Source organism: Sander lucioperca, chromosome 1 (genome assembly GCF_008315115.2).
Source record: "Sander lucioperca isolate FBNREF2018 chromosome 1, SLUC_FBN_1.2, whole genome shotgun sequence".
Taxonomy (NCBI): Eukaryota; Metazoa; Chordata; class Actinopteri; order Perciformes; family Percidae; genus Sander; species Sander lucioperca.
The window spans coordinates 19,902,672-19,927,263 of record NC_050173.1 but is presented as its reverse complement, the minus strand read 5'-3'; the positions used below and the strand labels follow the sequence as shown (position 1 = coordinate 19,927,263).

At 40.3% G+C, this 24,592-nt stretch overlaps 4 protein-coding genes across 12 annotated transcripts in view; 3 read left to right on the top strand and 1 right to left on the bottom strand.

Annotated features, from left to right (window-relative positions):
- Positions 1 to 1,666, bottom strand: part of pip4k2aa (phosphatidylinositol-5-phosphate 4-kinase, type II, alpha a) — a 37,469-nt gene extending 35,803 nt beyond the window's left edge. For 2 of the 3 annotated variants that reach the window (XM_031281979.2, XM_031281980.2), the window contains exon 1: positions 595 to 1,666. In XM_031281979.2, the coding sequence (XP_031137839.1) occupies positions 595 to 735 (141 nt within the window). In that variant the 5' untranslated portion in view covers positions 736 to 1,666. The remainder of the gene's footprint in view (positions 1 to 594) is intronic. The other variant, XM_031281981.2, reaches the window with a different exon arrangement.
- A 1,863-nt stretch (positions 1,667 to 3,529) lies between these two features.
- armc3 (armadillo repeat containing 3) lies at positions 3,530 to 11,625 on the top strand. Of its 7 annotated transcripts, none has more exons than XM_035999943.1 (17): positions 3,530 to 3,673; positions 3,883 to 3,943; positions 4,123 to 4,246; positions 4,752 to 4,877; positions 5,142 to 5,210; positions 5,318 to 5,490; positions 5,601 to 5,795; positions 6,061 to 6,244; positions 6,385 to 6,537; positions 6,623 to 6,731; positions 7,341 to 7,590; positions 8,240 to 8,376; positions 8,661 to 8,829; positions 9,133 to 9,227; positions 10,418 to 10,585; positions 10,896 to 11,058; positions 11,277 to 11,625. In XM_035999943.1, exons 2-17 carry the CDS (start codon positions 3,896 to 3,898, stop codon positions 11,481 to 11,483), a joined length of 2,370 nt encoding a protein of 789 aa, XP_035855836.1. In that variant the 5' UTR covers positions 3,530 to 3,673; positions 3,883 to 3,895; the 3' UTR covers positions 11,484 to 11,625. The 7 variants fall into 7 exon arrangements, with proteins under 7 accessions (XP_035855836.1, XP_031138079.2, XP_035855824.1 ...); XM_031282219.2 differs by having other exon boundaries at positions 3,531 to 3,664; positions 3,886 to 3,943; positions 5,315 to 5,490; XM_035999931.1 differs by having other exon boundaries at positions 3,531 to 3,669; positions 5,315 to 5,490.
- Positions 11,626 to 12,616: 991 nt separating this feature from the next.
- On the top strand, positions 12,617 to 15,914 carry msrb2 (methionine sulfoxide reductase B2). The gene is made up of 5 exons (XM_031282247.2): positions 12,617 to 12,900; positions 13,472 to 13,569; positions 14,092 to 14,168; positions 14,642 to 14,789; positions 15,311 to 15,914. Exons 1-5 carry the CDS (start codon positions 12,786 to 12,788, stop codon positions 15,440 to 15,442), a joined length of 570 nt encoding a protein of 189 aa, XP_031138107.1. The 5' UTR covers positions 12,617 to 12,785; the 3' UTR covers positions 15,443 to 15,914.
- A 2,392-nt stretch (positions 15,915 to 18,306) lies between these two features.
- c8g (complement component 8, gamma polypeptide) lies at positions 18,307 to 23,688 on the top strand. Its single transcript, XM_031282242.2, has 7 exons — positions 18,307 to 18,655; positions 21,019 to 21,158; positions 21,765 to 21,835; positions 21,928 to 22,035; positions 22,203 to 22,307; positions 22,585 to 22,620; positions 23,492 to 23,688. The coding sequence occupies exons 1-7, from the start codon at positions 18,473 to 18,475 to the stop codon at positions 23,509 to 23,511; spliced, it is 663 nt and encodes a 220-aa protein (XP_031138102.1). The 5' UTR covers positions 18,307 to 18,472; the 3' UTR covers positions 23,512 to 23,688.
- Positions 23,689 to 24,592: the final 904 nt, after the last annotated feature.

Below are 24,592 nucleotides of genomic sequence, written 5' to 3'. Positions count from 1 at the left end.
ATTATAATAATGTGTGTAAAACATTGGTAAAAGGTGTAATACTTAGGATTTGGTGCCAGAAATATTTGTATGTCCTCTGCTTGCCAAGTTTGCTCTCTCTCCAACATATGAGTATTGGCCCAGTGAAAATATTCAGCAAAGGAAGAGAAAGAGAGCAGAGATAAGCTGTCTTGCATTGGAAGATCTGCTCTCTCATGACATAGACCCCTAGCAGCTTATCCTACATATGCACAACAGGAAGTGAAAGGGAGTTCACTGCTCAAACACACACACAAGCACATACACACACACACACACACACATACATTTTTAAGTGCATACATCAAAATTATGCAAAACTAATATGCTTGTAACTTTACAAGGCAACATAACTGATGATTTGCTGTACAAGTACAGCACACTTGAAGCTAGTTACACATTTACATTGACGGCACTACAGCCAACCGCTGGACAGCTGTCAACTCGTATGTGTCAATCAACTGCAAGAACACAAAGACGTATAGTTGACAGCAAGTAAGGCTTAATGTGGCACATCAAAGGTCGAGGGAGACATAACTGTGGATCATCATATGGACATTAAGTGGTCTGACTCACCGAATGGTTGACTCCCCACATAAGCACGCTGAGCAGAGGGTCGCTGGCACGGAAGAGCTTCACTTTCTGAGCAACGAAGTGTTTTTTCTTGGTCTTCGTTTTGCTCGCAATAGCTGCGGCAATGCTGTTCGCCGAAGCCATCTTTAAACAAACTGGCTGGTTATTGCAGTCTGTGCGATAATCTTGACAGGGTGTCTTCCCTTAAAGCTGGCACAGTGGCCACTAGCTCACGACTCAGTAATACTAATACTACTCATTTAGCCAGCTCGCAAATCAAAGTGTCCAAATTATTTTCTTCATCCAACTGACCCACACAGCTTGGCTGACGCTATGGCCCTAACGTTACCTCGACAAGGAATGATATGAGACAATGCGATGTGTAAAGCTAATACTGCTGCTCTCCTTCGCCTAACAGTCCACCGCTTCCCTCAGCCCACATCATAAGTCACTTCTCTTCCTTCCTTGACTAGTCTGGAGCTCTCCGCACCCCTGCGATGTGAGGTATCACTGAGCTGGCGTTAGCATAGCCGAGTAGCTCGCTAGCTAGCAAACATCAACGATAAATTCAGTAAAATGAATAAACGTATAAAACAAGAGTAATGTCAAGCTCCGTCACAAATAACACACAACGTATTATGCAGCCTTAAAACAAATTATAAATGACACATTAAGGATGGTGAATAACTAATAACCGCTCTTGACTACCAGCTAACGTTAGTCCCTCCGACCTTCGCTAGCGAGCCAGCTATCTAACGTGACGGCACAAAGCAGAACCGGACTCCGTTCACCAGCTATCTACCATTAGCATGCAAGCTAGCTAACTATTAACATTAGATAGCAGCTCACAACTAGCAAGCGGCTCAGCCCTCCTCCTACGCGCTTGTGATCAGTCCGTAGGGATGACAGGGGTGTTTCCTGTCATGTTTTTGCCCCGTCTGAATTAAAACGCCGAGGAGCGGTTATTTAGTCGTAAAATCAACGGGTGTCAACTCCGTCTGCAGCACTGAGGTTCATGTGTGCTGCTGTCAACTGACAGCTCGACGGAGGGGAGGTGACAGCCTGCGCTCTGCAGTGTCTGCTACGCTGATTCGCTGCAACCCCCTCCCTCCACCGGGCCTATGCTACTTTTCTGTGCTTTTTAATATCAGTCTAAATTTGCATGTAGATTTCAAATTGACAATTGAAGAGTAATGACTTAATCAAAGGAGTTGAATCTAAATCTCTGCGCCTTGCCTCGCATTTTCAGGGGGCCATATGAATGTGAACGCGCGTGGGTTGGCGCGCGTGTAATAATAGCTACTGCATTAGTAGAAAAAACCTGTAGGCTACATCATCCCAACCATCCCCCATCCTTGGCTTGCTTTTGTTTAGATTAATCTCATTTCAGGCAGAAGGGTGATGTCCCACACCACTAGAGGTCATTTGGTTTTCTGGTGCATACTGTGCTGTTTCCACTGGCACATTGCTGGATTAGTGCCTCAGGAGGCCTCACACTGTATAGCTCATTTGCTTTATGACTCTCTTGACAGCAGCACATTTACCTCAATACTATTCCAATGACACACACACACACACACACACACACACACACACACACACACACACACACACACACACACACACACACACACACACACACACACACCTACCTCAAATTTCTTGATTCACGATTTTTCAACATTTCCCACCATTAATTATTAATTTTTATGCAGGCGGCCTGTTTATGCAAAAGTGAGTTATATGATTATTAGTCTATCAGCAGACCAACTCAAAAAGACACATGGTGCCCAGGGTTCCAAATTAGCACCATTTACCAGCCAAATGCTGGTAAAATATGCAATTGGCTGGTAGATTTGCTTTACTCACCAGCCAAAAAACAATGGTAATCCTTTGAGTGGCTGGTAAAATTTGAACATTCACTAGCCATTTGGCTGGTGGACAAAAAAGTTAATTTTGAACCCTGATGGTGCCATCCCCAGCAAAACCCTAGACAGGCTCCAGTATGTCCAAAACTCTGCTGCCAGGGAGCACATCACTCCAACTCTCATCCACCTTCACTGGCTCCCAATTAAGTCCCGCATCAAATATAGAATCCTCCTCCATCCATACACCCCACCCCGAAACCTGCGGTCCTCAGACGCTGGTCTGCTCTCCAATTCCCCACACCAGACTCTGTACCTTCGGAGACAAAGCCTTTAGTGTTGCAGCCCCATCCCTCTGGAACCCCCTCCCTGCAGATATCCAAAATGCTACATCCCTGGACATATTAAAAAACACCACCTGTTTACACACACAGTAGAAACACACACAGCCTACAACCTCCCTTAATCCTATAGCCACTGTAATTCTGTAAAGTGTCATTGGATTTCTTGAAAGGCGCTATATAAATAAGTTATTATTATTATTAGGCCTATTATGTCTTGCATATTTCAAGGATTCACATTTTGTTTAGTTGTCTTTTTGCAACCTCTTTTTCTTGTAATTCAACATTTCACTGTAGCCTACATTGTAGGCCTACTGCATATGTGAATTAAAAAAAACATTGAAAAAACTTTTAGTCCATTTGCTGACTTTATCTATGATGGCCCAATGGCTAGCACTGTGGCCTCATATATATATATATATATATATATATATATATATATATATATATATATATATATATATATATATATATATATATATATATATATATATATTATTCTAAATAAATATAAGTAGGCCTACGATGCCGAACTGTTCTAGCTAACTACATCACCTGTTTGTTTCACGTTTGTGAGGTTATGCAAATAAAGATGTGAAAATTTGACAATTCCACAAATTAATGTCAGTAACGTTTGATATATGTTAAGATTAAATTGGCTTGCCAAACCATAGCAAACAAGTTAGCAAGAAATATTTCAACTAATTTAGCCTTTATGGTTTAGCCCAACGTGGCACGCGTTGCCTAGCAACGGGGTGTCCACCTCTTTTTCCACAACATTAAACTTACGGTCTTGTTTTTCTGGTCGGCTGTCATGGTAATTATGAATCTTGAACTTGTCCTTTAGTTTGAAAACAAAAAACAAACAAACAGGTAAGTCATAGTGAATATTTAAAAAAAAAAGTGATGACTGCTAGTTTGTTTTAGAAGCGTCATTCGTGAACACTAGTAGTAGCCGGCTGTCAGGTTAGCTTTGTAGTTTAGCTAGCATAGCTAGCTAGCTATATTCATGACTGCAGGTATTGAACGATCTATGATCAATAAACGCTGTTTAGAACTATATTGTTGAACAGTTTCTCTCTAACGCTAGGTCACAGAATGGGAAAGAAAGTGAAGAAGGAGAGCGAAACTCCATGCAAGGAAACGGTGAGTAATGAAAGCCTACTCATCTTTACCTTTTAAAAAGCCTAGCTAGCTAACATGTTTCTGAAAGGTCCATTTTACGTCCATTGAAACACATGCCAATAGCCTAAAAAACAAACTGTACATTCCGAAGACAGACATAAGATCAGTTATAAAGCATTTGCATCCCTCTCTCCTCACAGTTACAGTTTGAGCCACTACCTGTTGAGGGCAAAACTCCAGCAACAGTAGTGCTGCTGCTGAGCTGCCCAGAGGAGGACATCCTAGTCAAAGCCTGTGAAGCAATCCACACATTTGCAGAGAAAGGTACATTAGACTACCTATGCTAACCCCTTACACATATTAGTTTTTTTTTTGTGGCCAACCCTGCAGCTGAAAAGCACAAAATGTACTTGTGGCTGACCACTGTCGTTATTTCCTGAGATTTACTATGAAATCTACACTATCATCTAATTTGTTTCCATTCTATGCTCAAGCACTGACTTGTATATGCTGTGTATGTGTGTAATAACTAACAACAGAGTGAAAGCTGTAATTTCCACTTGCAGGATCAATAAAGTCTTAATCTTAATACTTTTGTTTATCAAGAGCTGACATAAAATGATAAACACATTGTAATAGTATGTATATTACTATGTCGAACACAACATTTTAGCATGTTATCTGCCATTGTCTTTTATATTCAATCACATTGCAGTGTTTTCCTTCACTACTTCACTGATGCATAATAATAAATGCCCACAGGCACTCAGGTCTGTTTGGCACCATGCTTACAGTAACTTCCCTGTTCACTGTCTCCCCCTGTTGTTAGGAGATGAGAACAAGGTTTCTCTGCTGGGACTCGGGGCATTGGAGCCTCTCTGTCAGCTCATCACTCACAACAACAAGCTGATCAGACGCAATGCTTTCATGGCCTTGGGCATAATGGCCACCAACGGTGTGTCAGACAACATACAAAATCAATGCAGACTCACATTCTGAGTCGTTTGGTGGCTTACTATGCAATTGATGTGACTGGCCGGTTAACTTACAGACCAACTTCCTGACCATCTATCTGCTTGTCAGGCGATAGACTGTTAAGAGATTTGTTGACTAGTTGCAGAATTCAGTTTTGTTTATTTACAGACTGAGTGACTGATTGATGTGCTCAATGAATAACTGCCACTCAGGTATTAACCTTGTCTCATGTTTCTATTGCAAGGTGATATAAAGAGTGCCCTGAAAAAAATAGATGTCATTCCATCAATCATTGACAAACTGTCACTTGAAGGTGAGTCACTTTGATCACACAATGAATAGACTCAGAAGTAGATATTTACTGTATAAGAGCTGCAATAAAACAAAGAAACAACGCCATTTTTTCTCCTATTCAAGAAGATATAGTTGTCCATGATTTTGCAACACTGTGCCTGGCCTCTCTGTCAGTGGATTTTGCCTGTAAGGTCAAGATCTCTGACAACAACGGCCTGCCACCTCTAATCCAGCTCTTATCCAGTCCAGACCCCGATGTCAAGAAGAACTCCCTAGAGATCATCTTTAACCTGGTTCAGGTGACTCAAAGCCATCAGTCTAGAGAAGGTTACAAGGGCATGGGTGAAATGTAATTGTTCCAAAGTTCTTGTTGTCTTCTTGTATCCTGTGTTGTGCTGTATATATGAAGGACCACCAAAGTCGTCTGGCATTACATGAGTTGGGAGGGATCCCTCCACTTCTGGAACTGTTGAAGTCTGACTTCCCTGTCATTCAGCATTTGGCTTTAAAAACGCTGCAGAATGTCACCACTGATACAGATACATGCAACACCTTCAGGGAAGAGCAAGGATTTGAGAAGCTCATGGATATCCTCAGTAACATGGTAGGTAGATGTGTGTGAGCGAGAACACACATGCTTTTGTGGTAAGATGCTAATGTATGTCTTTATCCTGTCATGAATAAAAATGAGAAGACAAAATATGGAGAGGGTAATAACTGCCTATATATGCAGTTTATGTTTGCACCATTAGCAGGAAATGGTTATCTTTGAATTAACACTTGGTCTCAACTCCTAATACCTTTTCTATCCCATTCACGGTATGTCTGTTACATCCTCTGCCCCTTATATATGCTTTTATTTCTTCCAGGACTTTCATGACCTTCATGCTGAGGCCTTACAGGTAGTTGCTAACTGTTTAAGTGACAGTAAGAGTTTACAGGTAATCCACAAGGGTGGAGGACTGACGAGGCTGATGGAGTTTGTTCTCACCCCCAATTTACCTGAAATCCAGTCCAACGCTGTTAAATGCATCGCCAGGGTTGCTCAGAGCTGTAAGCAGAGAAGGGGACAAGAGATAATCATTTTCTCTTAATTTTCCAACAACAGGTTTGGAAATCGAAATGGTATATATACCTAACAGGTGTGTGTTTTCTGTGTTTGTTTTGTTGTGTGTGCGTGTACATGGGTGCAGCTGAGAATCGTAAACTTCTCCATGAGCAGAATGTGGAGAAGGTTCTGGTAGAGCTTCTGTCTGTGGCGGACATCAGCGTGAAAACAGCTACCTGCCAGGCTGTGTCCATCATGAGCTTTCACCTAGCCAGCAAGGACAGCTTCAGAGACCTGAGTACATACACATTCACACAGCCACCTTAGCATCAACACACTCACCATGATAAAGTGTGAATGAGTTGGATTTATGTGTTTTTCAGATGGTATCCCAGCAGTTGTACAGTTGCTGAACAATGAGAGTTTGAAGCTAAAAGAGGCAGCAACCCAGGCCCTCTCCAACCTCACACATGGCAACCAGCTAAATGCATTGTGAGTAACAGACAACCTATTAGATAATGTAAATGTCACCCCTATAGTTAGTTACTCAAAAGAGACCTGGGAATGAGTGTGTATGCCACCAAGTATTAATGATATGTGTAACTTATTGACAGAAGTGTAAAACATCAAGTGATAAGTTTGCAGTCTCTAAAACTGAGGCTTGGAAGGAGGTGGTATTTTGAATTTGAGCAGTGTGCCTTGCTCTCGGCTTTTTCACAAATGATTTAATGCTTCATCTGTCTTCTCATGGTTCTCCTTCACTGAATATCTCTTTACCTCTCTTCTCTCCCTTTCTCCATTTTATCTTTCACATTTTTATTCCCCTGACAAATCTTCCCTATAGCCATCGTCTCTCACTGTCTGACTCCATATATCCGCATTACTGTCTCCTTCAGCTCTCGGGACATTTAACTCCACCTTCCCTGCATCATTCCCTCACTATCCTTATCCTCTTAATGTTTGTTTTCCCTTGTACTATTTGTGCAAATCACACATATCATACATATTGCATACATACTGTGTTGTATGTTATGAGACTTCATTTATTGCCAGCTCTGTAGGATGCAGTAAATCTCCCATCCATTTCTGTGCTATCTACAGTGCAGCATACGAGGCAGGAGGCGATAAGATTCTTGTCCAGCAGCTGTATGGAAGCTGTCGCAGGACGGTGGCAAATTCTGCTGACGCACTTGGCAACATGGCAGGACAGGAGGTCATCCGCTGCAGTATCTTGTCACATGGAGCTATACAGGCTCTGGTGGAGCCCTTACAGTCCACAGATACACAGGTTCTGATCAACACCACGCTGTGCCTGACAGTGCTGGCCTGTGATACAGAAGCTAGGGCAGAGGTTGGTGTTTGTGTGTGTCTAGTCTATACTGTATACACAACGTTTCACTTCCTGGATGCTCTGTTGCCGCCGTAAATTCCGTCTGGCAGTACCTTCAGCTTTCTTTGTGTTGGAATGTTAAACTCCGGTGGATTTATGAGGACAATGGTTAACTGCTCCTCAGATCTCTGCAGGGTAAATCCAGACAGCTAGCTAGACTATCTGTCCAATCTGGGTTTTCTGTTGCACGACTAAAACAACCTTTGAACGTAAACATGTTCCACCAAAACAAGTTCCTTCCCGAGGCTATTTTGCAGCGGCACCGTCGCTTTGCACATTTTCATCCCATCCCCGAATGCTATGTGCAGTAGCCAGACTCTCTTCCAGCGCGCTTTGGAGGAGGGTCTGGCAAAGCGAGACTAGTGTGTGTCTAATGACAGTTCAGACTGCTGCCGTGTTCTCATGTTTGCAAATGACAAGAATATTATGAAATTTGGAGAGGTGTTTTGCATAAAGGAAATATCAGTTAATTTTACTGATACTGGTTTTACTGTCACTGTTACTTAATCCACAACAAACAAACAATGTTCATTATAAACAATGGCTTCTCATACATTTTCAAACAATATTTTATATGCTTTCTTTGACATTAACGTCCTGTCCTACATAGCTACAAAGTGCTGGAGGCCTTCACCCACTGGTCAATTTGCTGCGCTCCTATCACAAGGAGGTGTTGCACCATGCATGCTTGGCTATCAATGTCTGCGCCAGTGATGTGAACGCCGCTGTGGAGATGTGCCAATTTGGGTAAGACACTGCAATGACAGTTAACAGTGACATTAGAACATGACTGATGAATCATGAAATATAGAACTGAAGGAGTGTTTTTGAGTAGTGTAATGTAAAAGCGGAGTAACAGTGTAGTGTTGGAACCAACTCAGAGTAATCTCTTAAATAGCCAGTAGATGGCAGTATAGGACAGTATTATGTGTAGCTCCAAAAGAAAGAATGGGTAATTTTGTCCATGTGTGTTCATATTTTTTAATAATATTTATCATCAATGTCTGAATATCTGTTCATGTGTGTCTCAGAGCCCTGGAAATGCTTCAGGAAATCAACCTATCAGTGAATCGAAGGAGCCGTTTCAGCGAGTTGGCCATGATCAGCCTGCTTAACTTTAACTTGTCTGTCAAATACAGCCTGACAAGTCATTTGGCCTCCACTGACATTATTAGTGATGGCTTCTATGATGCTGGGAAGGTGCGTTATGTGCTATTGAAATTGATGTGTAACAGAGGTCACTTGAAGGAATGTGAGCTTATATACAAATACAAAAAAAAAAACTCTTGTCAAATCTCCAGACATGCTCATAATCTGCTCCTTTAGAACTTGAGCTTGTTGAACTAATCTGTTTCACCAACATGATCACAACAACAGTTTTCTCTGTTCCATCTGTCTTTCGTGAAGAAGAAAACATACTATATTTCTTACGCATTCACATCTCTCTCTCTCTCTCTCTCTCTCTCTCTCTCTCTCTCTCTCTCTCTCCCTCCCCCCCCCCAGGCTCATGCCGGTCAAAGGATTCAGACTTTAGAGGAACTGTCCAAGCAGCCTGTCAACGAGCACCGGAAAATCATTGTTGTCAACACAGCAACAGAGTAGGTTTTCTTTTGAACATTCTACTACAACTAAACATTGTTTATTATTTGTATGCATCAGAACTCCAACCCAGTGGCAGACAATCCCCAAACTATTACAGCTAAGCGGGCCTTTTACACTACAAGTACTACAGAGTGGGAAACTAACAAGAACAACCACACAGATGGGGGTAGAGCATTGGCTGAGACTTGGCAAATTTCCTACACTACCAGCCACACCATGTAGTTGTGGCTGCAAGCTTACTATCACCCTCCCCTTGTCTGCTCCAATCCAGTGCTCCATTTTTTTCTCCTTTTGCTTCTATTTTCTCCCCCTCTCCCCGTTGCCTTCAGTGCACCTCTTTAGCGTGGCCTCTCAGGGTAAACAATCCCATTTTTTAAGATGGCAACACACTCACAGTAAAAGAGAATTTGTGTTTAGACTAATGGACTTTAACGCACAACCATGCACAAGTGCACATGCATGCATAAAGATTCCTGCACACATGCATGCTGACTGAGACACACACACACACACACACACACACACACACTAAAGCTTCCACAAGCTTCCAGCATTTTGATGAATTAACGTTGCCAAAGAGAGCAGTACCCCCTCAGGGTACCTCTGGTCCAACCCATTTCCACCATGTCCCCCCTGGAGCATGCATACACACACAACATCTTAGGCATTCTTAAGCAGTGTGTTATATAATCTATCCATGGCTTAGTATGACTTAGTATGACTTTGACCTGGGAGGTTCAGCTATTGCTCCTGTTTGTCTCCATGATATCTCAAAAACATTAGATTGTGGTAGACTGGTAAGACTTTATGGTGAAGCAGCTCCAGAAGCTTTGCAATCATACAATTCATTTCTTTTTGGCCATAATTTAAAATAGCAGAGGAAAAAAAACTGCCGTGTAAGCGTTTGTAATAATGTGCTGAAAAATGGGGTTGGCAGACATTTGCTCACTAGGTATCTTCTAATTTTATTATGAAATCTATGTAAGAATATGTGCAGAAATGAAAGATAACATATTGGTATTAATTATTATCAGTGTATATGTGAGAGTGACAGCGAGCTAACTACAAACTACACAAGCTAATTGTGTCTGTAAACTCCCTGCGAGTTTATCATTTCACACAGAGAAATGTCCATAGTTGAAATCAAGTCTCAGATTTCTTTTTAATTCACTGTCTCCCTGTACAGAAAGAACAAAAAGGATGACAAACAGAAAAATGAGACCCGGGCTGAGTCTCCTACAGAGAAACCGTGGAAGATGATGGATGACGTCTCATTGCAGCTTCTAGTTAACGAGGCCAAAAAAACCATCCTCCCACTGAGTGATGAACGAGAGCAGTGTGCTGCCTTGGCCAGGTAACATATCAATGCAGCCAGCACATAACCAACATGCAGGGATATTGCTACAAATAGAGAACTAAATCATCTCATATTATATAATAAGCAGCCATTGTTTTTAATCATTTTAACAAATTGAAACAAGACACCCTGGAAACTGTATTTGCACACCAGCTCATAGAGTGCTAGTAAGGGTTCACTAAAAATGACACCAGTGGCATGTAACAGCATTTTAGAACACACCACTCTGTGAGCCTTAAGGATGCAAAACTAATTTTGAAGGGGCCTGCATTCTAATGGGTTTTGTGTCCATGTTTTTGGATGCCAGGCTGGTGAGTGAAGCCATGGGCGGAGCAGTAGAGATGGAAAAGTTGCATGAATTCCCATGGGTGCTGCACCTCAGCGAGCTCAAGTTTCAGCTTCAGTCTAATGTTGTTCCCATCGGTTTGATCAGCAGGGGAATCTATTGCCACAGGGCACTTCTCTTCAAGGTACCACTGACCTAGCTACCACACAGCATCATCAGCTGTTTCCCCCTCTGTACCAATCTTTTCCTTTCACACACATCTTTTAACATCCTATTTCAAGACCCTTCTAAGTTCTCCCCATCCTCCACTTAAAGTATTATTATAATATTATAATAATCCTCTCCATTCCATCCATCTATTGTTTCCAAATCATAATCCCCCGACCTGTCTTCACTTTTCAGTGTCTGGCTGATTGCATCGGAATGAGCTGCACACTTGAAAGGGGTGAGTACAGCCGGGCTTGGAACGAGGTACTCCTCTTCAATGGGAATCCCTCCATGAATGAGCGCTCTTCACAGCCCTACCGCTACATAGTAGACCTCATGCACCAGCCTGGAAGCCTGCTTACAGCCAATACCCCTGCTGCTGTGCAATACCAGACTATCTAGACCAACACTGTAGTGTAGAAATACTGCAGTACATAATGCTGTGACCGGACATTTTACTTAGATGCATTATAGATATTTATTTATATTGTGTATTTGCTGTATGGCAGACCTTTAAACCATACAATAAAGTATTATGCAAATAGTCAGTTGATTATTTTGGTGCACGCACAAGCCAAAAGGTAAAATGCTGTTTTAAACATACTGGTTTAACCTGGTTCTTCTCCACAGAAGATTCACGATGTTGTTACTGCGGCAAACAGCAAACAGTGCCCCGGTGCACCTAGTTTAACTCTGCAAGCTGGAGTTGGTTATCAGGTGATCTTTATCTGCTGTTTGTGCCTCAAGCGAGGTCAGGCATACTACATGCTATAGGCAGTTGTGGCATAAGTATTTAGATCCTTAAGTAAAAGTACTAATACCACACTGTAAAAATACTCTGTTGGTAAGTAAAAGTCCTGCAATGTTACTTAAGTACAGTAGCAGTATCAGGAAAATGTAACCTACTTACAGTATTAAAAGTAAAAGTACTCAATGCAGAAACACCTTCACATTTTAGAAACTGGAAACGATCAAAACAGTTCTGTCAATTAACTAAGTGTTTAATGGCTAATCATTTCAGATGTAGATGTAGGCTAATATATATTTGGGTAGTTTAATTTATAATAAAACATCGTATTTGTATGTGTGTGTGCACAAATCTTAAATGTAAGTAACTCTAACTACATCTGTCAGATTAATGTAGTGGGGTAAAAAGTACAATATTCCTCTATGAAATGTAGTGGAGTAGACGTAGAAAGTGGCATGAAAAGAAAAGACACAAGTAAAGTACAAGTACCTCAAATTTCAACTTCAGTACAGTACATGAGTAAATGTACTTAGGCCTAGTTACATTCGGTGTTCCATCATTAGCATTAGGCTACTCAGCACCAATATGTATGGCGTACATTGTAGCCTAAACTAAGACCCATTTGTAATTTTGGGCTACAAAATTGACTTGACCACCACCACCAACCAGATTGTTTGCCCCGAGTCAGCATTTTATTATTTTATTTTTTATTTTTTTAACAAGCCATAAAGCTGGTACACAAGTATGGTGCTCTTTGCACATTGTCCAGCAATAAAAAAACAAACCAGTAAACCCTGTCCACTTTAACCTATATAGCTGCTTGAAGGTGTGATTTTTGACCGGGTCACCCAGCTAACAGCAGAGGGAGGACCAGCGCCAACTCGCCGTCGCATTTAACAATCCAGCGAGAGCTCTTAACTTTAGGCAGAGACAGACTCGACACAGCAGCAGCAGACATGTCTCGTTTAGTCGCCCGTCTCTTCGTTGTAGTTTCTCAGCACGCGAAGGCCAGATCCGCGGTGTTACCGAGGAGGATCCCGGTATTCACCCGTCCTGTATCCACATCTCAAGGTACTGGGAAGACGTTTGATTTCTTAACTGTCACTTCGGGGTTTTTTAGGGGTTTACTTTTTCATCTACATGCTATCTCTCTCTGGCTGCAGAGTCCTGCAGGTGCACCAAGCTGCAGTTTGCTCACGAAGAACTTAGAATAAGAAACATGCCGCTACAGGTGATTGCTCGTGAAAAAAGGGCTGTGGTTAACAGGAGTGGGTTTCCTGGGTTTCCAATACATTTGGGATTAGTGGAATTTTACTTTAGGAGTTAAGGTTATCTATGACTGTTTTGCTTATAAATGGTACCCTTCCTGCCTTGAGCAATAGCCTAGACCTACAGTTAATTTTAAACATTGTCCTCAATTTGCCAGTGTTAAGTGATCTGTGGATGATGTAATGTTGTGGCTGCTATTTTTAAAAGAAAAAGTTTAGGAAATCCTGCCATAGTGCTTTTAATCGTTTCTCGGTTGGTTGCTGCTATTTATATACTTGATTGATTAGGAGTGGATTAACTGTCCTTCTACCATGTTCAGTGTGTACATTAAAAACTTCTGTGTCGTCTTAATTGTTACCTCTGCTCTCTGCAGGCCTGCAGTCTCTCACTCGTTACGATGAGAGTACAGACTGGCAAAAGAAACTGACCCCAGAACAGTATGTAGTCACCAGAGAGAAAGGGACGGAGATGGTGAGTACTGCAACCTACTACAGTACATGCACCATGCAGTGATTTGTGTCAAACCCAGGGGCGGTGTGTTCATTAGGACGATATGGGCGACGCACTGCCAAACGGGAAAAGGAAGGAATCACGGAAACAGTCGTTATCAGTGTTCTAATCTAGACGCCTGATCTTCCACTAAATGTCCAATCAGGCTAAAGTCGTGCTTCAAATAACCACGCCCCTTTTGGGGCGATTTCAATCAGGTTGAAAATCGCCCCAGAAGACTCTCATGTAAAATCATATTTTTTCAAATATCAGAGCTTTCAATACAATCTCTATGGGTTCCGGGAGGGCTTGCACTTACGCACTTTCGTCATACGTAACAAACCAACATTGTCTTAGTCTACCAGACTGACATACATGTTTTCTAATAAACATCAGCACAGGTGGACTAAACTCATCACTGTGTCAGGCTGTTAGTGTTCCTGATCCTAAAACTGTGTGTGTGTGTGTGTGTGTGTGTGTGTGTGTGTGTGTGTGTGTTCTCAGCCCTTTAGTGGGATCTACCTTAACCATTCTGAAGTGGGGATGTACCACTGTGTCTGCTGTGAAGTTCCACTTTTCAGGTAACCGTTTGCAGTCTTACTTCCCTACATATAACTGTATGATTTTTGATGTTAGATGTTCATTTTTACCAATGATTCACCTAAATATTTTCTGTATACGGTACCACCGGCGGTGACTACATCATATCCGTTTCCAGTAAAACGGAGCGAAAGCAGAAAATGCAGAAAATACATGTTATGCATTTATTTACAAATGAATTAAATGTCAGACTGACCGACATGTGATGTGCATTGTTTTTAGAAAAAAAAATAGTTTTTAGAAATGTCTCATGATACATTGTCTCTAGAAGTGTATTATTCAACTTTTGTTTTCTGAAATCGCATAAATGAAAATCGAAGTACAAATCGAATAGGCATCCATGTATCGTGAAAGAATGGAATCGGGGCAAAAGCATATCGTCCCAGCCCTAATGTTTATACAGAAATGTTTTTGCAAATGCTCCTTTAGGAAATGTTCCTTCCTCTCTTGATAGTTCAGAGGCTAAGTATGACTCGGGGACAGGCTGGCCAGCATTTAAAGAGGCCCATGGGACATGGGAGCGGGACGAAAGCCACACCTCCATCATTCGTCGCCCTGACAACAGCCTGGGAAGTGCTGGGACTGAGGTCCTTTGTAAAAATGTGAGTTGTTTTCTGAGCTATGAAGCCAAAGTTCAGTTTGCTTAGTATTGTTGTTCTAGTTAAACCTGCAGTGGGAAGAAAGCAAAAAAACGCCAGAATGTCAAGTAGAGTGAGACCTCTTCCTGCAGCTCTCCTTCTCCTATCTATGTCTGCATGTGTAGAATAGCCAATAGAACACTCTCTCTCTCTCTCTGAAATGACCTCTGATGAGCCAAAGTCTCCCGTCACAGCTACATTTTCTAAAGCCTGAAAACAGCCAAGCCGAGGTGCAGAATACTTGTTTTCTCTCAGACCACTTGAATTATATGCTGAAAAGTTATTATGGAACTTTTGCCCAACAACACCAAAAATATACTTCAATGTAGCTTTGTGTGCATTTGTTTTATAAAGTAGTTATGTTGGAATTGTTTGTGTATCCACACTTTGCATTCAGAATTTCATGTATAATTTTCTTCAAATACAGCCATCATTTATGCATTTTTAAATGGTTTAGGACTTTCATGTTTGTGTTTTTGATGCAGTGCGATTCCCACCTGGGTCATGTGTTTGACGATGGACCAGACCCGACAGGTCAGCGGTTCTGTATCAACAGCGTGGCCCTCACGTTTAAACCCAGAAAAAACAACGAAGCTGACAAGGATGAGCAGAACTGATAAACTGCTAGGACTACTAGGAAAACACAGTTATGTTTTATTTCATACCTGTTGATTTTAGGGGGCAAATCGAAGGACCACCTAAATGTCAGAGCATTCATTCCATGGTTTTGACCATTTGTCTTAATAATTGAATTCTGAAGGAAGAGGACGTCCTGGAGTTTATTTAAGTGGAAAAGAACTAAGCTCAGTCTCTTGAAACAGTGGATATATGGACTGGAGGAAAGTCTACATAAAGGAACATACCGTACATGATTCACACAAACTCAAACCATCAGGGGTCTCATTTATAAAACTGTGCATAGGATCCTTACTAAAAGTGTATGTACGCCCAAAAGCCAAAATTGGCATACGACAAAAAAAAACAAACAACAGATTTATAAAACCGTGCGAATGCACATCTGTAAGCAATGTTCCCTTTATGAATCACAGATTACCCACAAGTGTGCATACGTGAATCAGCCTCTTATCTCGCCCTATACACACCCATTTTTAACCATAAATAGTCAATGCAAAGCACCTCATGAATGCTGATCAGTATGTTAATGGCCCTGGCAGTTGTTCTTTACGCCGAATCATGATGACTGGTGGGGAAAAAGAAAAAAAACTTCTCAGACGTTCAGGAATTGCTGCAAATTGAATTATAATTTCGACCTGTTCTCGCAGAGTGTAGGTAAACCTGATCTATAGACTACCTATATTAATAATACCGTCCAAAACGGCAGGCATTACGGCACTCGGGGACAGCTATTATTATTATTATTATTATTATTATATCCAAACAAGCCTTAGCGATAAAGTTGAAGATTATATATAATATTTATATAAAACACTTAGCTGCCTGCCATTTCCCTCTGGAAACAGCCGGCTGCCCACAGAGTGGCGAGGACCTGTATTTGGAACGGGATGGCACGGTTCCGGCGCGTTGCCCTCTCTACTGGACCCAATTCAGTACATAGATCCAAGAGCACAGCTTTAGGGAATTTAAATCAGCATATTAGCCAGTCATCGTCATGGTCCCTGAAGTCTCTTTCTCTCCTGATTCTTCCATTGGCGGTTAGTCCTCCAGCAGTGCCATCATGCAGCATTACGCATGCGGTCACCGCAGTATTTATATGTTTACAACAGTTTGTGATTGTAGACACCTTGCCAAAATCACAGCATGAACTAGTGGTATCCCTCACCCCCAGATACAATTTGAAAACGAAAGAAAGTCTAATAGGCAAACACACTTTTCTTCATGCAGGTTTTGTCACGGACAGTATTAAAGTTTGGGCTGATAACGAGGACATTAAGTGTAATGATTGCAGCTGTATTTCCAGACTTTGACATTTGATGATACAGTATGCACAGTATTAAAGACATATATTTAGTTATTTACACTGTGTTCTGCAGTTATCTAATGGTAGGGTATTTGATGCTATCCAGTATTCCATGGAGTTGGCTATTTCCTCCTCCTGCGCTCCGTAGCGGACAATGTGACGGTGAGACAGCGCTGATTAAATATTAAGAACTAATTTTTATTTAAGATTTGAGTTGGATTTTACAAGGTGTTTATGGAACAATTATCACTCAGTACAAGCGCAAATAACACTGCTGGATTTAATCTTCATGATAACGTGGATGATATGGAGTGAAAAAATGTGCGCGAGACATCAATACTTGAAAATATTACGAGTAATCGTTATTCCATTCCATTCCATTTCTGCAGTCTGACTTCAGTTCACCACCTCACCATCTGCGTCGCCAATTCCCATTGTCTCCAAAATGTGCGTACGCATGGGTCAGAGTTTGCGTGGAGGACCGCACATTCTCTCGTCAAGTTTGTTTTTTATAAATCACAACCTTTGCGTGGGAAGTTGCGTATGCACATTTTCAGCCACGTTTTGTGCGTACGTCACGTTTATAAATTAGACCCCAGCTCCTTCAATGAAAAACATACTTCCTCAAAACAGGTCACTGTATTAATTGTGTTTTAATATTCACTAATTTTTGTTGAGTTGATAATTTTGTTTTCAAACTGAATGTATGAATGTCTTCATGTCTGAAAAATGTCAAAATACACTGGGCCTGAATTAAGAAGACTTCTTTTTCTGTAGAGATTGCAAAAACACACAAAGTTATGACATTGCTGCTTCGTGTGTTTTTCAGTCTAGGGCCACGTTTAAAGATGAAAATGTTTTGTCTGTGTTAGGAAACATGCAAAGTTAAATGATCATTTTTCAATAAATACACATTTGGTTTGTTACTGTATTTGAATCAGAATCAGCTTTAATGGCCAATCAAGTATGAACACATACAGGGAATTTGACTCTGGCCTTTTGTTGCTCTCAAAGTACACAGAAATAGAAATAGGGCTAAAAGCAAGGACAACAAAGTAAACAGACATTTGACTACTATGTAGAGATTTAAGTATGCATAAAGAAAGTGTACTTATACATATGTGCATACACATATATACATACACACATGTAAACAAACAGCTCTATGGGGACTGTAGACAGGAATACAATAGGGCAATGCAAAAGTGCAAATGGTGCTTGGAAAAAATTAAGAATTTTTAATATAACCGGTTGCTTATATATCTGAGGTAGATGGACATGACAGTATATAGAGTGTATACTTTGACAGATATTTACATGTTTAAATTTTGTGTGAATCTATGTTTATGACTTCCTGACAGCAGAGTTTATTAAGATTTTAAAGTCAGTATTTAATGAGAATGTATTGCTGCCCCCTTCCGATACCCCCACTGCAGTATGGCCTCATCTCTGCCAGTAAACCAAGTTTTTAAAGTTAATATTTAACTATAAGCCATTCCGTTTCACATTGTTTGCCCCCTGCTCTCTGTCTGTTTATGCATTTCTTTCTGTGTCTGTGTTTGAGTAAAGCAGATTGGGAAGAGTAGATAGCAGACAGATGGGACAGAAAATCCAATACTAAAGGAAGGAAAAAAACTGAATACAGGAACCTGAGCAACCCTATAAAAGAAGAAGACGGATTCTTGTGTGTATTATTGCAAGTGGTAGGATGGCTGGAGTATGGCGTTGCATGTTGGCAGTGGTGGTGTTGATGTGTGTGTGTCTGTGGGGTTCCACTGAGGCTGTAGGGGGGGCCAAGAGTCGACCGAGACCCCAAAAACGACCTCCCAAGAAGCCAAAGGTCGACCCTATTGACTTGACCCCAGCTGCACAGAACATAGACATACAACAGGTAAAAAAAACTGGAGCAAGAGGCACAGTACAGTATACTGTATACACTACTATATGTGTGTGTTATTTTTATGTTTGTGCATTAAGTGCTGTTTTTTAAAATTATTTCTAAGTTAAAGAGTTTTGTTGTTATCCCATGTTTGTGATTGGAGCCTCTAAATCAAGCTACAGAACTAGATAGGTAGAGAGTCCAGATGGCATACGGTTTATTTTTTTTATTTTTTTTAACTTCCATTTAAAGTTTAATTGTGACAAGGCTGGAAAAGGATTCATGAACAGGCTGCAATGAATAGAGATGATTTGTCATTTTCAGTGGTGGAAAGTAACCAAGTAGCCTACATTTACTCAAATATGGTACAATTTTGAGGTACTTGAGTATTTTCCATTTGCTGCTACTTTATACGTCTACTACTATAATTCAGAGGGAAATATTGTACTTTACTCCACTCCATTTATTAGATAACTTTAGTTACTTCTCAGACTAATATTTTATATAAAACACATGATGGGCTTATAAAAACAATATATTGTTTAAGATTAAACCAGTGGTTTCCAAGTGTAGGCTAAGTTAACGTATGCAACACTTGAAATGCAACGATGCATCTGTAACTTAAGCAAAACATTCATTGCCACTATATAGACCTCCCTGTAATGCTAACTCAGTAATCTACAGTGGGCAATAAAGCACCGTAAAGAAAAGGCCTTTACGACAACAGGTGTGGTAAAAACACTACCGCTTTTGTCCAAAGCGGCCGCTGGAATCAACCCAAACTGAAAGTTACATAGAGCCACTTTAAGTAAATTTATCTAATGGTACTTTTGTACTTTGTATCTGAATATTTCCTCCATCACTGCTCATTTGGATAAATAAATAGAAAAGGCACTGTTTCCAGGCAATTATATGCAGCTGCAGTCTGAGAGCAAAATAGTCAAAGGTTCACCGTGCCGTTACCTGACCTTGCACTCTGTTTCTCACTTGTTTGTACCATAATGTCTCAATAACACAAATGAATAGGATTGAAAAAATAATCTGTGGAAATCATGACTTATTACCACAACAAAATAACCAAAAGAGCTGTTATTGCTTTGAGGAGAACATCTGGGAACCTAACATTGTGATGCAAGGACCATTTTGAACACTTGCCATCTATTGACTAATGCAGCAGGTTTTTGTCCAAATCTTATATTGTTAAATGTAAAATTATACTAAAACAGATGAGATGTAAATGCTACTTCTAGAGGTTGACCACAACCTCAAACTTCCATCTAAGTACCCATGCTAAAAAGAAAATGATATGTTTTTCCAGAGCCTCAAACATGAAGGTCTGCCTGTTTATGGATTAGTGTGGGGGCTGGCAATGTGGACATGCTTGTGTAATTGTGTCAATATGGGGTTTTAGGCAACAAGGGGGGTTTTCAGTGAAGTAGAATTTAAGCATAACAAAAGATAATAAAACAGGACATTTGATTCAGAGCAGATGTGTAATTTCCATTAATAGAAAAGAGAAAGTTTATGTTACTAAATATTTAATTAGATTTCATCTGACACTGGTGAAAATAGGGCAAAAGAAAAAGGTTTACACGATCATTTGATAACATGAAATGTAAAAAACAACTTTTTATCAGCAGATGTTAGGCACACTGGCTGCGTGGCGTGAGCGTGGTGTTTCTGTTGCGTGTCATTTCCGTGGCAGCTGCGTGGATGTCTTTTCACACCAGAAACGTGTCTGACGCGGCGCTGCTGCTGCTAGCCTTGTCTGTACACATGTATGTTTCCCATTGATAAAATGCACTCAAGCAGTAGTATACTTCATGTTAAACATAAATATACACTGATTTGATTACAGCAAAGACAACGTCGGCAGTATTGACGGCAAAATAGGCTACAGAATATGTCGTTCTGTATTGACAAGTGTAGTATTTGAAAATCAATAATTATATATATTTTTTAAAATTACATTTATATCTGTATTTATGTCAAAACCTAGAGACTTTCAAACATCAAAATGTAATTTACTAATAATATGTATTTGTGTCAAAATGATACACATCTTTTTGTATTCTATTTTGCCTGGAAACGCTTCCAACACGCTTGCATGTCGCGTGAAAAATAGGCGTCGGTCCTATTTCTAGCATGCACGCGTTTTTGTGCCCGAGACATGCGTGTCACGGAGGCAGTGCGCAAGCTCTAACCTGTTAACATGGGAGCCGAAATAAAAACGGACACGCCACACAGCTGACACGCTCACGCCACGCAGCCAGTGTGAAGTCGGCCTTAGGCTTAGGAGATATTGTGTTAAAAAAAAAAACTTAGCTTATTTTTCCTGTGTCTCTGATGCCTGGTATTGCTTGCATGTGTTGCAGATGGCAGGAACATGGTACCTGCTAAACACTGCCTCCAAATGCTCTTACCTGATGACTCATGGAACCAAGGTGGAGCCTACAGTCATGATTCTCACACATTCCTCTGACCAAACACTGTCTGTCAGTACTAAAACACGACAGTAAGTAGCACCACATACATAAGCACACTGTGCTTACATCTAAACTACATCACTGTAACTCTTCAGTAACTTGACTGATCGGCAGAGGGGACAAAAATGCCACAAATCTTTCTCCTTTCTCATTCTGCACTGACTTCATGTCTCGACCACATGTGTTTGATTATATGTGTTTCCTCAAAAACAGGAAGGAGGCAAAACAGTCAAATCCATCAGCTTTGCCTCATCCTTTAAAAAAAACTAAAAACTTTTAGGTCATCCTGACAAGGCGTTTGCAGAAAGACAGAGAGTACAATACACAATGAAATGGAACAAGTGTGTCTTGTTTTTGTAGGGCTTGATTTGAGCTTTATAAATCCTTTTTGGCCCACGCAGAGGAAATCAGTTTTTGTTTGTGTCCTTTTCTCATGCAACGTTATAGGTGATAGGTAGTTCAATCTGAGACCTATGGTCACATTATAAAACAACGTATATAAATATACAGTATATAATATGAAAGTCTATGAGGGTTTTCAAATGTTTTAAAGAAATGGTGGTTAACCATAATTCCTGTTTTTTACCGAATGTTTCATCAAACATCTCACCAAACACAAACTCTTCTCTCCTCAGTGATCACCAGTGTTGGGAGATATTACAGGTCTATGATCTAACACCGACCACTGGCAAGCTAACACTTAAAGGTCAGCTCCTTCCTTACTAATCATAATTGATATAAACTATATTGTATTGCAGCATCCCTTCATCCTACCATGCTCTCTGTTGTTTCCACCAGGAACTCGTTCTGAGCTGAACACTGAGATAGTGATCGGGGAGACGGACTACAACTCCTATGCTATCATGTACTACCAGAAAATGGGCAAGATCACCATGAAACTCTATGGTGGGTTCCTCAGCCATGACGCCTTGGTTTGGTATTTCAGATCTAAAAGCCAGGTGGTAGTTCTGATCTTATTTTACTCTGGCAAATTAAGACTGGACGGTATGTTTATTTTAATTTTTTTAAAGTGCATTTGTAATGTCATGTTTGTTTTTGTGCTCTGTATGCAGGCAGGTCTGTAGATAATCTGTCAGAGACAATGTTGACCAAGTTTGAGCAGCTTGCTGAAAAACAGGGTTTGGGACTGGCCTACCTCTTCCCCTTCCCCAACTACAGTACGTCCACGTCCTCCTGAAAAATAAAATGAAATAAACTATGTTGGCAACTGCAATGAGAAATGTAAGGTAGCATAATAAGCAACAAGAGCTCAGAATTGGGCTTGAACCGATCTACAGTATTCAGCATTTATCTAAAAGTAGTTTGGAATATATTGTGCTACATTTCAAAATAAAATAAGACATTTTTTAAACATTGCATTAATGACGTAAGATGTAGTCGGACACCTGCCTCCTCAGCTGCTTTTAAATAACTATTTGTACTTTTTCTTTCTAGGTCACTGTGGCAGTGTGGACAAGGACCATGTAATCAGTAAGTTAAATGTGTAAAAATAAGAGATAGCCAGAATTCTTTGATAGAACTAAAAAGTGTGAGATGTATAAGACACAACACAAAAAAGGGACAGAGGTAAATGGAGCAGCTGACACATTTTGCAAATACAGCTTTTTATTTAGTCACAATGACCTGCTGACATGTTTGAAATGCTACTTTCAAACAAGAAAGTTTTTTTGGAAACATCAAATGATTGTCAGTTCTTTAGCTGTCAGTGTAGCTCGCAGGCTTAAGTTACAATATATGGAGTATTTTCACAGGTCATTGCACACTGCAGTACATTCAGAATGGTGTCCATGCTCTGTAGTGCTCCATACTTATTTCATGCATTCCATCCTATTCAGTGTTACAGTACAGTAATTGTATCTGAATTAAGTGATTTGATTATGATCGGTTAATGGCATTGATAAAATTGTGCTGCTGTTGATGAGGTATATTGTGAATTTTATTGCTTTATTATTGATGTTGTACAAGCTATTTGGAGGTAGATCATTTCTTTATAGGAGTGTGATTTGGGGTAAAGAATTAATGGAAAATCCCTGCAAGAACTTGCATTTTTGTAAACACACAGCCAACATGGATGCCCTTTCCTGCCATGCAATGGTATAATTTCATACTACCTCAACAAAATGTGAAAATGTTGCAGATGTGACAAAATAATTTCAATAAGCTGCTGGTTAAGAATAGCTTTAAGGAAACCAATGACCTGCTGTTTGCTCCTGCAGGCTGTGCATGTGTTTAGGTTCAGTTATTAAAACTTTGTCAACAACATGTTATCCAAACTCCACTCGCTGATTAAAACAGCATCACAGCTTCTATGTAATTTAATCTCTCATTTTTTGTTATACAGACTGTGTCCCCGCATGCTGAGGAGGCAGAGCTGTGCAACAGACAGATCCAGCCTTGCCGTGTTCGGCAGTTCTCACACGAATAACTGAATATTGCATAATTTAGGTTGTTGAAAGACTGCACCAAGTTCTTAAAATTGTAAAACTGTCAATTTTCAATGTTGCCAGTTAGAGCTAAATAAAACAAAATGGAGCACAATCAAGTTTTTGTCAAATGTTTTCAGTTGGAAAAAAATTCCACACTGGGCCTTATCTGCCACCAGCTGATTCTGTGCCAGAGACACCATTCTCATGCACGAGTTATTATGTTAATTTCATGCCATTGTTTTATACTGAGAATTAACTTTCCGAGTGTGTGTCTGTATGTATGGGTTTTTTTTAGAGAGGGGGGCTGAGGACACAAAGGAGTGGGGGGTGGGAGTTAATGTAGCCCAGATGTGGAGCCCAAAAAGGGTTGAAAGAGTTTGGTTACAAAACTAGGTTACCAGACATGTTTAACACTGCCCCGAGCTCCAGCTGGCACCTCTGTGTCTGCATGTCTGTGTTACATAACCAGCCGATTGCAAGCCGGTGCCTGTCTCGTCTCTTATGGAACTCTGATAAGGCCATCAACACATTTTTGCATAGAATTTACAGCTGATCAGCACATTACATATTACACAATGTAGATAATACACAAAACAGTCATGGATTTAGGGGATATTACCAGTATTTACCACATAAAGCAGAGATGCAACATTTAATGTCTAACAAAAGGACAGTTTTTCCAACTCTTCTACTCACTGTCTTTGTTACAAAATTTAAAAAGACATCTCCCTTAATTTATTATGTTTCAAAGGTTTATGAAACTATTAAATGAACTGCAAAGAACAATCAAATCACTATGAGCAACACTGGCAGAGCTTTTTATGAGAAATAGTAAAGAGGTTCTCACAGTGGTGTTCTTAAATATCACAGCCTCAATATATCTGGCAATGCAATTTGCTGCAAGATAATGTCTATTTACTACATTTGGTTTATTATTATATCTAGAAATTTCTCATTTACTATCTTATTTCAGGTGGATTATGTTGGCTCATAGAGTTGATTTGAGCCCTCTTTCA